The 16,066-nt window shown below is 40.2% G+C and overlaps 1 protein-coding gene across 1 annotated transcript; it reads left to right on the forward strand.

The window, feature by feature from the left end:
• Nucleotides 1-14,269: 14,269 nt before the first annotated feature.
• On the forward strand, nt 14,270-15,933 carry LOC110630578 (lysine-rich arabinogalactan protein 18). Its single transcript, XM_021778118.2, has 2 exons — nt 14,270-14,931; nt 15,531-15,933. Exons 1-2 carry the CDS (start codon nt 14,335-14,337, stop codon nt 15,612-15,614), a joined length of 681 nt encoding a protein of 226 aa, XP_021633810.1. The 5' UTR covers nt 14,270-14,334; the 3' UTR covers nt 15,615-15,933.
• The last annotated feature ends 133 nt before the right edge of the window (nt 15,934-16,066 follow it).

Here is a 16,066-nt window from a genome sequence, read left to right on the forward strand (position 1 = left end):
AGTGAGCAGATTTAGTGAGTCTATCCACAATCACCCAGATGGAGTCTAGTCTGTTAGACGTCGCCGGTAAGCCTACTACAAAATCCATCGCTATGTTCTCCCATTTCCATTCTGGAATCGGCAGTGGGTTAAGCATTCCAGCCGGCTTCTGGTGCTCTAACTTCACCCTTTGACATGTCTCGCAGGCTGACACGAACTGTGCCACTTCTCTCTTCATTGCTGGCCACCAATACACCCTTCTCAGATCTTGATACATCTTGGTGGCTCCCGGGTGAATGCTATACCTCGCATTATGAGCTTCCCTCATAATGTCTGCCTTCAACCTGCTATCATCTGGTACACATAACCTCTTACCGTGCCGAAGAATCCCCTCACTATCAAATCTGAACTCTGCACTGTTGCCCGACTGAACAGTCCTGGCAATCTTCACTAACTCGGGGTCTTCGTGCTGTTTCAGAGCCACTTGCTCTAGAAATACTGGTGTCACTCTCATCTGTGCGAGCAAAACACCTGTACCAGATAACTGTAACTGTAACCCTTCTTCCACGAGCTTGTAGAAATCCTTCACCACCGGTCTTCTCTCTACTGCAATGTGGGATAAACTGCCAAGTGACTTTCGGCTTAAGGCATCAGCTACAACATTCGCCTTGCCCGGATGATACTGGATCTTGCAATCGTAATCACTGAGCAATTCTACCCACCGTCTCTGCCTCAAGTTTAACTCTCTCTGACTTAAGATGTGCTGCAGGCTCTTATGATCTGTATAGATCTCACATTTTACCCCATAGAGGTAATGCCTCCACATCTTAAGTGCAAAGATAACAGCTGCCATCTCCAGATCGTGTATCGGGTAATTCAGCTCGTGCTTCTTCAGCTGTCTAGAAGCATAAGCTATCACTCGGTCATTTTGCATCAACACACAACCTAATCCCACTCGGGATGCATCACAGAACACTGTGAAATCTTCATCACTAATCGGCAGAGCTAACACCGGTGCTGAAGTTAACCGTCTCTTCAACTCTGCAAAACTCTCCTCACATTCCTCTGACCACACAAACTTCTGATTCTTTCTGGTTAGTCTGGTCATAGGAGCAGCTATCTTCGAAAAGTCCTGAACGAACCTCCGATAGTAGCCTGCCAAACCCAGAAAACTCTTGATCTCGGTCACCGTGGTGGGTGTAGGCCAGTTGGCTACTGCCTCTACCTTTTTGGGATCTACTGCGATACCTTCCTCTGATACAACATGTCCCAAAAAGGAAATGCTCCTTAGCCAGAACTCGCACTTGGAGAACTTGGCATACAAGCCATGCTCTCTCAAGGTTTGCAGCACTATCCGCAGATGATGGGCATGCTCCTCTGCATTCCTGGAGTACACCAAGATATCATCAATAAAGACGATCACAAAACGATCCAAGTACTCCCTGAAAACCCTGTTCATGAGATCCATGAATGCTGCAGGGGCGTTAGTCAACCCGAACGGCATCACAAGGAACTCATAATGCCCATATCTGGTTCTCAAAGCAGTCTTGGATACATCTCCTTCCCTGATCTTCAACTGGTGGTATCCGGATCTCAGATCTATTTTAGAAAAACAACCTGCTCCTGCCAGCTGGTCGAATAGATCATCGATCCTGGGTAAAGGATACTTGTTTTTGATAGTGACTTTGTTCAACTGTCTGTAGTCGACACAAAGTCTCAGAGGTCCATCCTTCTTTCTGACAAACAATACTGGAGCACCCCAGGGTGAGGTACTCGGGCGGATGAAACCCTTAGCTACCAAATCCTGTAACTGCTCTTTCAACTCTCGCAACTCTGCTGGTGCCATCCTGTAGGGAGGAATAGAGATCGGTCTGGCAGTGGGCATCAACTCAATCTCGAACTCTATTTCCCTATCCGGTGGTAGTCCTGGAAGCTCTTCAGGAAACAAATCTGGGAAGTCTCTAACAACTGGTACTGAGGATGGTTCCCTAACCTGACTGTCTAGCTCTCTCACAGAAGCTAGGAACCCCTGACACCCCTTCCTTAACATTCTACGAGCCTGGAGGGCTGATATCAAACCCCTAGGTGTCCCTCTCCTGTCTCCTCTGAAGACACACTCTGACCCATCCTGGTCTCTGACACTGACCACTTTGTCTCTACAGTTCAGGGTAGCATCATACGTAGATAACCAATCCATCCCTAGAATGACATCAAAATCTGTCAACTCTAGAACCACCAGGTCAGCTGGAAGGTATCTACCCTCTATGCACACTGGACTGAACCGACAGACTGACTCTGCCAAAGATGGATCACATTTGGGTCCACTGACCCATAGAGGACACTCTAACTCAGACACTATCAAACCCAACCTCTCTGCAGCTCTAGAAGAAATGAAAGAGTGAGAAGCACCGGGGTCCATTAAAGCATACACCTCTGAACACCCAATGATGAGATTACCTGACACCACCGTGTTCGACGTGTCTGCCTCCTGCTGAGTCAGGGTGAAAATCCGTGCTGGGGCTGACGGCCCTGCACCTTGGGAACCCATCCCTGATGAAGAGGCTGCCCCTCTTCCTCTTCCTCTGCCACTACTTGGTGGTATGGCTGAAGCTACTGGCTGTACTACACTGCCCGTACTCATCTGCTGGGATGGTGCAACAAAAGTCGCCTGAGGACATTCCCGTGCATAATGTCCCTCCTGCCCACATCTATAGCAGGCTGTGGATCCCAACTGACAAGCTCCTCTATGCTGTTTGCCACACCTCTTGCACACTGGAAAATCTGCGCCAGAACTGGAGCCACTACTCATTCCCAGACCTGACTTAAGCCTGTTCCAGAACTTGCCTCTCTTTCCTCTGAATTTCTCCCATCTCTTCTTACTTGCACTTACTGTACCCTGTGAGGAGGAACCTGGTTTAACACCAGAAGACTGTGCCTTGACTACACCTTGACTTATGGCACTGGCCTCCATCTTTCTAGCAGCATCCACAATAGAGTGGAAACTTTCCTTCTCCGCATGAAGAATCAAAGAGAAATACCTGGGATGAAGCCTTGTGGCATATCTCTTTGCCTTCTTCTGATCTGTATCATATGCCTGACCGACATATGGCAACAATTCCAGGAACTTATCTGTATAGTCATCAACACTCATCTCCTCCGCCTGTCGCAACTGCTCAAACTCCACAACCTTTAGTTCCCTGGAACTGTCAGGAAAAGCCCATCCAGCAAATTCGTTGGCGAACTCTTCCCATGTCATACTCTCAAGTCTCGGGTCCACATAGTTCTTGAACCATTCTCTAGCTTTCTTACACTTTAACGTGAACCCTGCCATCTCAATGGCTCTACCGTCATCAGCTCCTAACTCACTTGTTATCATTCTGACTGCACTGAGATACTCAAAGGGATCATCTCCTGTATTGAATTTTGGAGCATCCAACTTTAAGTACTCGGTCATCTTCACCTTACTTCCCCCTGACGAACTGGGTTGCTGTGCTTCCACAACAGGGGCTACTGGTTCAGGAGGTGGTGGTGGAGGAACTGATTCCCTCATTTCAGGTTGTACTGGACTTGGATGAACAGGTGGGGGTGGATACATGTGATATGGTGGATAAAAGGAAGGATAGGGCATATAAGGCATGTAGGGTGGATATGGGGCAAAACTGGAGTAATCCGACGTGCCTCCCATCGGATACTCTGGGCCCTGTGGAAAGGGTGGATAGCCAAACCCCGAGGCCTGCATGCCTCCCTGGGACTCCCCCATCCCTTCTTCTGACCTTCCTACACCCATGCTTGCATCTCTACTCTGATCCTCTTCCCTCACACCTCTTTCTTCTACTGACCTTCCCCCTCTGCTTACTCCTCTCCTGCTCTCGTCAGAAGACCTTCTAGGGTCTCGTGACGTTCCTTCCCTGCTTGACCTGTGAGATCTTGCCCTTGGCAAGGCAGGTGGACGAGCAGCTGTACCCTCACTAACAGGTGGGACTCCAGTCAATCTCGCGGATCGACGAGTTCCTCGCATCTTCACTCTCTGGAAAACAACAAATCACATAACACATAAGCAACACATCAAAAACATGCACATGCATAACTCAGGGCATTGCACATCAGCATAACATCCTATCCTCGTGGACATGTTTTTCCTATGGTGCTTGACCTGCTAAACCTCTCTATGAGCCCAACTCTCTCTATAGGTCCGACCATGTGAACCTAGGGCTCTGATACCAATCTGTAACAGCCCGGAAACCGAACTGCCACCGGCACTAGGATCCAGATCGACTTAAGGTCGCCGGGACCCGTAGTAAGCCTGCTATCCTGTCTGTATACCTGTGACATCCCATACATGATCATACATTTGCTGTAACAACATAAAACTTTTCTTCATTCTCAGGCTTAACCTGTGCATGCACATTCTCTGTTCTATACTAATCCCTACTAGAGCTCCTCATGGCTCTAGGCGGATCACACTCATAATGTTAAGCCTGGTTTTGCTCATAAACATACAACAATATATGTAAACATAAACTGATCATGTGAAAAGAACAAGGGATTACAACTCTTATAGTCAAGCACCATTCTATACACTGTACATATACATTATCTCTATACATATACATGTCCACACTAGCTATTACAAGACTCTGTACTCTTCCTGTACCCTGCTGAGTTCTCTCTGATCTCTGAACCTGCACAACTGAAGTTAGGGGAGAGGGATGAGCTACGATAGCCCAGTGAGTAGAATAGGCAAATACAGGTGATAAAACATGCTCTCATGGAATGCAACACATAATCACATAACCTCGGCCGGACGGATCAAAACTCCCTCTATCTCATCTGGGGTACCTAAGTACCATGTGCCTGGTCCCCGTAGGGCTGTTCCAGGTCTTTATGCCTGGTCCTCGTAAGGCTGTTCCAGGTCTTTCCTCTGAGGGCTAATGAATCCTCACGAAGTCCGTGCCGTCTCACATAAGCAATGTACAAGGAGCAGTGCCAAGTACAAGGATACATGCAATGCATCATCTTTGTGTACACTAATGCACTCACCCTAGAGCATATTCATGATGCATGAAGCATGATAAAATATCAGTTCTCATATTAAAACATTCAGTTAAATTCCACTCACCTGGTTATCTCTGAACTGACTCTGCAGGTTCTGACACTGGACTCACTGCTGACTTCCCTGATTCCTCTGGTCCGTACCTACACAGGTGGACTCAAATGAGGGACTAAACTCACTCAAGAACATCTCTACGAAACTCTCCCAAAACCCCTCTAAACAATCCTCAAACCATCACATAAAACATGCAAAGGAAAGCTGGACAGGGCACTTTCGGCGGCAGGTTCGGCGGCCGAAACCCCACTCCAGAGACGAAACTCATGCATGTTCGGCGGCACCTTCGGCGGCCGAAGGTCTCGTCCAGAGACGAAACTCACACACTTTCGGCGGCCGAACTCCCTCTTTCGGCGGCCGAAAGTCCCTTTCTAAACTGAAAGCCTAGCTTTCGGGGGCAACCTTTGGCAGCCGAACTGCCTCCACAAAGGGTTCGGCGGCCGAACCTTCCTTCGGCGGCCGAACCTGGTTTTGCCCGAAGGGCAGAACCCTGCTCTGTTTCATGCAAACTTTGCCCAAACACCTACCAACATGCAGATCAACTACTCCCAACTAGCATATACACATATATATGCACAAAGGGGTCTACAACTACCCTAAAACCCTAAACAAACATAGCACATAACACTTAAACATGCTGGAACACCACAAATCACCAAAAACCACACCTAAACCTAAACATGCATATTACCCATACAAACATCATAAAACCTTCAAAATCATCAAAGAAGCTCAGGATCTTCACTTACCTCGTCAAGAACTTGAGGATGAAGGATCCTAACGTGGAGATATGAAGAAAAGCTCTTCCAAAGCTCCAAGCTTCAAAACTTGGTTCTTTTGCTCAAAACCTTCATAAGTCACCAAAACTCTTAAAACTCTTGAAAGATTTGATGCAAATCATGGCAAACATGAAAGTCAACGTGGGGAGAGGCTGAAACTTACCTCTGGCTGCAAGTGGAGGAGAAATAACCTCCTTCCACCGACCCTTGGCCCTTTTATAGGTGGCTGGCCATACCACCTTCGGCAGCCGAACGTGAAGCCGCAACCATGCAATGTTCGGCGGCCGAAAGTGACCTTCGGCGGCCGAACCTTTGCATTTCTCCCTTGTTGCTTTTCTTTCAAAACTCAAGTCTTTTAACATGAAAACAAGTGAAAATACCTTGGAAAACATATGTATTACCCTTCTCGAGGGTTCCGACACCCGAGATTCCACCGAACTACAGGAATGCCGATGCCGGACTCGAGCCGGGTATTACAAAGTCAAACTCAGGGTCCTCACTCCCCCAGCATTCCCAGCCTTGGACAGAGTACTTCCCTGGCTAGAGATTAGGGTATTTTTCTTTTTGCCTTCTTTTAGATTTCAAACTAGCTTACTTACTTACTTACTTTTCAATTTTATACAGATATGGCTGGCAAGAAGTAAATTTGCTAAAGCTACATGTGTTGCCCGTAAAGGCAATGTTGTTGCTAGGGTAATCAGCCCCCTTTCAAAGCGTGCTCGCCGGGCAAAAGAAGTGATTATGCTTCCTCCTCCTCTTCCCCAACCTATAATAGAAGAGTCGGCTCTCTTGCAGTCGGAGTCTTCTGCCATGGGTACCTCTGCATCTGTCCCAATTCCTGAGCCTTCTATTACAGTCCCCACTTCTACTAAGCCCGTACCTATGTTTGTGGGGGTTGATTCCTTGTGGCTTCCTAGCATCCAATGCCTGTCACTGGTGATAACTTGAACGCTTTCTCTCCTTGAGGATCCCAGGCTAACTATCCTACTAACTAAGAATGCTCTAAGGCCCGGGGACCGTCGTCGCCTGAACAAGGTCGAGACAAATGAGCTTTTTGACAACATTATGCATTCTACTCTGGAGAGTGTCCTCTGTGCCTATATGGCCAACGAGAGTAATAGGGTCTTAAGATGAGAATTCGGTGCTCAAGAAACAAATAGGAGAATCCTAATTGAGGAATACTCGAGACTGAAGACTCGAGTTGACGAGGTGGAAGGCACAATGAAAGAGACTCTAGAGTCAATAGACAAACTCCAAGCAAACCTAGATGAGGCTAATGCTTCCAAACTTGCCCTGAGAATTGGACTAAAAGTGTTGAGGATCAAGTGGTCATACTTCAGCGCCAAGTTCAGGAACTGCAATTTCAGGTTGAGGAGAACCAGGCCGCCTCCAACAGAATTGCTGAACTAGAGGCCGAGCTTCAAGAGACGATGGCCTGGGAAGGAGAGATGTTGATCGAGGGCCAAGATTCTGTGAAGAATGAGCTAATGAAGCGGTTTCCTTTTGAGGACTTTGCTTGGATAGACGATATCCTTCCAGACGAGGAGGACAAGAACGAACATGAGAAGGGGAGGATTGATGAGGATGACCAAGCCCCTGTAGAAAATATAATAGATGTAGGGAGTGCTGATGTATTAGAGACTCCTGAAGCCATCTCTCTCCCTTTGTAATCTTTCAAAGTTTTTAATGAAAAATATTTTGTCATATCTTTATTATCTCTACGTGCTTTGTATGATCGATACTTGTCTGTAACCCTCTTTCATTTATTTATCAATCCAGACTTGAATAATTGATACAAATTGCTAAGGGGTCAACACCCGATCGTAATACTAGATCTTTTGATTTAACAACTGGTCATAAAATAGTTCATCCTTTTTGTAGAACGGGATCGACACCCAGACCTGTGGCATGGCAGATACCCGCCTTTTGGCATGAAATGGCTTGAAGAAATCTTCATATGGGATTATCACCCAATTGTTGAGCCTAGCTGATACCCGCCTTGTGTGTGGTCAGACAATGCCTTAGAAATATTTATATTGGACTAACACCCAATCATGGAGCCTGGTGGATACCAGCCTTATGTGTGGGCATCCAATGCCTTAGAAACATTTATATGGGACTAACACTCAGTCATTGAGCCTGGTGGATACCCGGCTTGTGGACATGGTCATCAAATGCCTTAGAACTTTTTATAAAGGACTAACACCCAGCCGTTGAGCCTGGCGAGACCTACCTTGTGGCTCTGCATGAACGCCTTGATTAGTAGGACTAATGCCGGATCTTCTGGCTTGTTAAAACCCGCCTTTTGGCCTTGTGACCTGGCCTGGCGAAACCCATCTTGTGGCCTTGATTAGTGGGACCAACGCTCATATTGTGGTCTAGCAGAACCCGCCTTGTGGCCTTAATTAGTGAGATCAATGTTCAGATTGTGGTCTGGTAGAACCTGCCTTGTGATCTGGCCTGGAGGAACCTGCCTTATGGCCTTGATTAGCGGGAACGACGCCCGGATTGTCATGAATGCTCCTTAAATTTTTGAGGAAGGCAACCCCATTGTTCCTAGTTACTGAAGAACACAATATATGAAAAAAATACATTGTTAACTATTATTCATAAAATTTCTTCAGGTTATAAGTATTATATGACTCAGCCATCTAATTTAGTCAGCCTATAAGATCCTACGCGAATAACCTTCGAGACCCTAAATAGTCCTTTTCAGTTTTCGCCGAGCTTACTAGACCGGCTGTTACATCTCTTGTGGCTTGCTTATTTTCCTTGATCATCACTATGTCCTTCCACATTTACATGAATAATCCCCACAAAATCCCTGTCAGGGGTGGTTTCAGGGATCGTTGTCTCGAGTTCAGGTCTCCTCTCTTCTCTACCCTGTTTTGGCGAGCTTTCAAAGAGTTTTGTCCCTTATCAACCTTTCGATCTCATTTTTCAGTTGCTGACACTCCTCTATTGTATGACCGTGATCTTCATGAAAACGACAGTACTTGGTCCTGTCTTGTCTTTCTACTTTCTTGGGGTTGAGATTGGGCGGCCACCTGACTTTCTTATTTCTTTCTAATCCACATTAGAATACATGTATGTGAGTCATTCAATAGAGTATAATTCTTATACTTACTTTGGTCATCCCTCTTTCGGGAGATGGGATTACTCTTGTGGTTTCCTTCACATCCTTATCTCTCCGATTTTTTATTTTATTTTTTATTCGCCCTCTTGTTCTCCCTCAATGCTTGGATTTCGTCCAGCTTGATATACTTCTGGACTTTGTCTATCAACTGTTTTTATGTTGTGGTTGGATTTTTTATCAAAAAATCCATGAACTTGACATTGTGTGTTCTTTTCTTTAGTACTTCATACGTTATCTCATTATTTAACTCCTCCACCTGTATTGCTTTAGCATTTAACCGTAAGATAAAGCTCTTTAAAGACTCGCCCTCTCCTTGGTGAATCTTCCGTAAGTTAGAGGAGAGTTTTTTAGAAGGTATATAAGTAATATATATGGATTTAAATAATATAGCGAACTGCATAAAGTTTTGAATTAAACTTGAGTTCAGATGTTGGTACTATTTCTTAATAAAACTTGTTAGTATTGATGGAAACACTCGGCACAATACAAAGTCATTGACGTCCTGAAACTGCATGGTCGTCCTAAAGATCGCTAAGTGACTTCTAGAATTTGTTGTTCCATTATATTTGTCCAAGCTAGGTAGCTTGAACTTGGTTGGAAAAGTTTCTGTCAAAATTTCTTTTGAATAGGGCAAGGCATCCTCCATGCCAATTTTCTCCTCTTATTTCTTCGGGTACCTTTGAACAGCCCGTACCAGCTTCCAGTCTATACCTTATGGAGCATCGTCTGATTCATCTTCTTCGACCTCGGCCTTCTCTTCGAACTGTCTCTTAATTGCCTCTATACGAGTCCTTGGAGTGTTAATAAGGGCTTCTTCCTTTCCCTTGGGAACTGTAACTGACGTCCCCCTCTGAGCCTTATACTGCTTGAGAGTAGCTTGCAACTTCTGGATGTATTGAAGCATCTGCTTGTTGGTCAAGTTGTTGAGATCTGCTTCATTGATCATTGAGGGCATGTTTTACCCACAACCAGGGGTGGAAGAGATGATGGTGCCCTCATTGATCACAATCTTAGCAGCATATCATGAACTACCGGCCATTTCGAGAGAAAAGAGAGAAATTTCTTTTTAATAGAAAACGAATAAGAGACTGGTTTTAATCTAAATGAACATGAATGATTTAATGAAACTCCTAGCAGTGGAACCAAATGATGCGATCGGAAAACAGAACTATGCTGTGATTGGCTAAATCTGTAAGAAAGAGAATGTGAGATGGTGGGTGTCCACAGTAGTCATTCCGACGTTTAAATCAGTAAACTGGAAAATAGGTTGACTATAAGGAATTACTTAGAATTCAAGTGTAGTTATTTAAAAATCAAGTATCTTTACCTTTATGATTGTTTCCCTTTTATACTGTAAGAAAATGAAGATAATATAATATTTTCCTAATAATCCGGCGATGATGTGGCTGGCTGCTTGATAAAGGATCTCACCGGATTAACTGGTCAGTGATCCCATAATTACAGACGCAACGAAAGTCTGTTGAATTGTGTCTGCTAACGGTAACTTTATGCTGAGACTCGACCTATTCAGAAGAGGACGAGTCTTGATGATAAATCAGAGTTAAGTTGTCTGAATTTTACTTTTCTCGGATGAAATCACATTATCTATACGTGATTCATGCCACATGATTTTGTTATACAGTAACAGTTTATAATTTATTTTGGACGATAATTTAGTAGCATAAAAAATAATTTAATATTTTTTATTCATAAAATTGTATTATTTCGCCCACTTAATATTTTCATATATTTTATTTTGTCGCTATTTCAATATAAATTATTATATAGTATTTGAATATTGCAACTAATTATAAAATTAATGAAAAAAATATAAATAATTTAATAACTAATAGTAAAAATAACGAAATAATTTAAAATAATATTTAGTATCACATAATCAAATATGTAATAAATCGTGATTACAATACAAATTTAACTACTCTGTCTGATAATGCAAATCAAATTATAATGTATTAATAATTATATAATGTAATCCATTACACTTTAAATAATCTCATGATAATTATATATACAAATGAATATAATTATAGTTACTTATTTTCATTTATTTTATTTATTATTAATTATTATTTTCATAGTCATAATAATTACTACTATTTATCACTCTTACCATTATTATTATCGTTATTACTATTATTACTATCGTGTCACTGTCTATTACGTTTAACATCACCGCCACTTAGCGATTTACTATTACTATCATCACTAACATTGTCACCGTCAAACTCTAATAGTTATTATTATTATTATTATTATTATTATTTTAATTAAAAATTAAAAATAAAAAAAAAAAATTAAAATTTCACAAATTTATTTAAATATATTTATCACTAAATTAAATATTTAAATACATTACTATTATCATTATCATTATCACTACTAATTATCACTAATATCACCGTCACATCAACAACCATAAAATTGTAATTATTATTGAATTTATTATTACATTATATTTTTATTTTTTTCAATATAATATTAATATTTACATTTATTAAATATAGCCTAATTGTGTGATATAAATAAAATTAATGGAATAAATAGTCTAATTTTTAAAATATAAAAAAAATTAAAACATGCAAAATTTCCTTAATTTTTATAATGTAATTTGTAAATTTCTTTTTAATTTTTTACGATACTAGAAAAATAATAATTTAATGTGTAAAAAAAAAAAGAGAAACAATAATTTAAGATTCTTTTGGATAAATAAAAAATAATAGTTATCCATAATTATCTTTGTTTTCTTATGTAAAACACTTGTTAGCTGTCTCAACTCTATTTTGTTAATATCCACTATATTTATCTCTTTCAATTTTATAAATCTTATCTAATTCAATTAATTATTTTCTTAAAATAGAGGTTTCTCACAGTCTCCGAAAGTGACAAAATATAATTTTTTTTTAAAAAAAATTTGAAGAAATACAATTTTGTTTTGTGCCTAATTTTTAGCCTTTTTGAAAATTGATACTGTAGATAATTATTTGAATGACTAAAATTCATTGAGATTAATATTTATTTTTTATTTATGTCCTTGTCATTTGGATTATTTAAATATTAATTTTTTAACCATTTAATAAGTCTAAAAGATTATCCAATAAAAAGAAACGAATCTAAATATATAACGAAAATTATCTTAAAATATTCTAATTACATATCTCTTATCTAATTTTTTTATGTCAATTTTAATATCTCTAAACTTTTTAATACCTTATCTTTTATTCATTTGAGGGTTAAAAAGGTCATGGTTTAAGTGTCTTAACCCACTCTTTTTTTTTCCTTCTTCTAAGATTAGTCATGTAAGTACCAAGGTGTCATTATGGATAACGGCTCATAGACAACATCATGAGTTAAAAAAAGTAAATTGTTTCTCTTACCATAGAAAAGTGAGACAGATAAGTGAAGTTTAATACTTTCTAAAACTTTAAATTTGTTAAACATTCATAAGATTTTAAAATTTTATTAATTAATTATTTTATTAATTTTAATTATTAAATATTTTATAATTTAATTAATTTTTATAATTAGAAGAAAAAATATTTAATTAGTTTTTAATTTTATAAAAAATTTATTAATTAATATTTCATATTAAATATATTTTAAATTTTTTTTATAATATTCAACAACTAAAATTAACGATGAGATTAAGTATTAAATTTTTTTTAAACGTAAGATATTTGAATATATTTTTTAAAATTGAAAATTAACTAATAAATTTTTATATATTATATGAACAGAATAATAATTTTTTTAAATTTTTTAAAAAATTTTATTTTTTAATTAAGAATATTAAAAAATAAAAAAATATTTTTTTCATTCTTAGTATAAAACATAATTAGCATAATTAACAGATTTGTCTCTTTATTTTTAAAATTTAATATTTCCATCCTGAGATTTGATTCGTTCAATTTCAAGATCCCACTGTTAAATTTTTTTTTATGCAATAATTTAGACCTAATAAAAAAAAATAAAATATTATCTCAAAAATACTCATATTCTCCTTTCTTTTTTCTTCTATCCTTTTTATTCTCCTGTTTCTCTTCTTTCTCTCAAATTAATTTCTCCTTCTTCTCCCGTACTCGTCGTCGGCTTATCATTACCATCAGCGAAGGAGAAGCCTTTGTTATTGCCACCACCAAAGGAACATTCCTCTTCGTCGCTGAGAAAAAACACCTATTCTCATTTTGACTGTCTTCATCGTAGCCGTGAAAAATCTCTTATTATTGTCATTATTATTACCATCAACGCTTCAAGAAACACCTTATTGTCTTGTTGTTTTTATTAAAATCGCGAAGTCCCATCGTCGTCACTCCCTAGTAGAAAGCGATGGAACCAATGGCAGGCAATGAAAACAATAAGTAACGAGTGATAGTGCAATGATAGTGGATGTAAGACGATGGGGAGATAATAAAATCAAATAGATAAACAAGCATTCAGATAAATATCATTGAGTAAGGATTATATGAGAAATTTTTGAATTTGGTATAATTAAATTTTAAAAATTAAAATATTAGATTTTAAAAATATTAATTTAATTATTTTTATGTCATTAATATATGTTTGATAAAAAGACATTTAATTTTAATAAATTTAAATTTTAAAGTTTAAAATATTAAATTTTAAAAATAAAAAAATAAATTTATTAGTTATGCTACATTTCAACAACAGAAAAAGTTATTTTTCTTTAAAAAAAAATACAAAGTACTGCCAAGAAAACAAAAGCTGGGGTTTGCGAGTCACGCACATCGAGACAGCTTTCCAATAGGTCCCACTTTTATGACGGTGGAACCAAAATCCAACTAAAGTTACCATACTTCCACAACAATTATTGTCAATATCCCACGTGGGCTTCAATTATTGGTTTGTCAAAATGGCATCGTCCCCACCAAAATCATCACAGCTGTATCAATTCCCCTTCGCCAAAATAACACCACACCTAAACCATCACACAGAATCCTTTTGACGCCAATGTGTGTGATAAAGCCACAGCCAAAGTATATTACTAACGTGTATCCCCTCTAATCAAATTACTCCTTAATCACATGGTACTTTCTACTGTGTCGGGCGTCACATTACTAGCTTCTCGTTTGATATTACTATTTTACGTGGGGTCCATATGTTTATGCGTTAATCAAACGGCTACTAGTGTGGTGGGTCCCTTTGATTTTAATCCATCTAGATCAATCAAACCCGTCCGTTACTCTTATTTTCTTAGCTTAAAACGGGCCTATATATACAATACCGTCACTTATGCTGAGTGTTAGCTCTCTAACTTGCTCTCACTTGGTTTCCTCTCTCTGTTTCTCTCTCTAAAAATGGATCGTAAAAGCGTGTTTACTGTAGCATTAATGTGTGTCATTGTCGCTGGTGTCGGTGGCCAAGCTCCCACGTCGGCTCCTACTGCTACTCCGGTGACCCCTGAAGCGCCTGTTGCTGCACCAGCTAAGGCTCCTGCAAAACCTAAATCACCTGCTCCAGTTACCGCTCCTGTATCTTCACCACCGGCTGCTTCACCTACTAAACAAACCGTGCCAGCTCCGGCTCAGACTCCATTGGCTACACCACCACCTGCCGCCGCTCCTGTTAGCTCGCCACCTGCCGTCACTCCGGTTAGCTCGCCACCTGCTCCAGTTCCCGTGAGCTCTCCGCCAGCTAAATCTCCAGCCAAATCTCCTCCTGCACCTGCACCAGTTACTCCACCAACAAGCTCCCCTCCTGAAACTGCTCCTTCTGTTCCGGTGGTTGCACCTACAGCAGAGGTTCCTGCACCGACTCCAAGCAAAAAGAAGCCGAAGAAGAAGCACACTGCTCCAGCTCCTGCTCCTGAGTTGTCGAGCCCACCTGCTCCACCAACCGAGTCACCTGGACCTAGCGCTGAAGCCAACTCACCTGGACCCTCTGTGGCTGATGAGGTACATTTTTGTGCCTTTTTTAATTAATTTATGCTTAGGCCACTGTATAACATGCTCTGGAGCGCAATGCACTCCCGGATCTAAAGAGATCCGCGGCGTATAATAGTGAAAACTGATTAAGTTTTCTAAAGATGAGCCGATCATTGTGCTTCGAGTTAAGCCATTGCCGAAAGGCTATAATGTCGGTCGGTGCTACATTGTCACTGAGAAATGTGAAGCATGCTTAGTGCTTCTCAAATCTCATGCTTAGTGCTTCTCAAATCTAATTTACTGGTTCTGGTAAGAGTTTGTTTGTAACGCGATTATTGATGAACGCGGCATTTCAGCGAGTGAGATGCACGCTTCTGTAATGAGGTGTTGACCATAGTCAATTCCATTGTGAATGTTGGTTCTGCATAATATGAACCCGGGTCCACTGAGTTCCCTGTGATGCGCCCGATTGTACGAGGTGATTGAAACAAAATTGACCGTTTCAGATTTCAGATCAACTATGATTAGTATTTTCCTAAATACAAATTAGAAATTCAGATGAGCTCAATTTTAATTTGGATTGCTTTTGGGTAAAATTGAAATATTGAATTTGTTGAACCAAATTGTAGAGCGGAGCAGAGACGATTAAGAGCCTGCAGAAGATGGTAGGAGGATTGGCAGCGGGATTGGCGTTGATGGCTTTGATATTCTAGAGAGAGAGATGTTTATCATGTGACACTGCTACTGCTGCTGCAGCTCCGCCTGCTGTATCATTTTAATCTCCCCCCCCCCCCCCCCCCCCCATGTTCTCTTATTTAGCACGGGACCCACATTTGATATATTTTTTATTTTATTTTACCATTGTTTGGTATAAATTATTATTATTGTGATTTTAGCGGACAGTGGTTTGTTGATTTCTGCCTGGGGATAACCACATTTGCTTTGTATTCAGTATTCTTTGAGAGTTCGTGGGGAAACTCTGTATTTTTGTAGTTTTCTTTCTATTCATCACTGTCATTTTGGATTCTTCTAGTCGGATGCTTCTCTTGTGTTTCCTTCTTTTTTTACTTCCCTCGTTCTTTTTCTTGGCAGCCTCTTCTCTTTTCTTCCCCAGTTTGTCTTTATTCCTTGATTGTTTCACAATCTTGAATTTAATAAGTGTGCT

The sequence above is a fragment of the Manihot esculenta genome, chromosome 13 (assembly GCF_001659605.2).
Source record: "Manihot esculenta cultivar AM560-2 chromosome 13, M.esculenta_v8, whole genome shotgun sequence".
Classification (NCBI taxonomy): domain Eukaryota; kingdom Viridiplantae; phylum Streptophyta; class Magnoliopsida; order Malpighiales; family Euphorbiaceae; genus Manihot; species Manihot esculenta.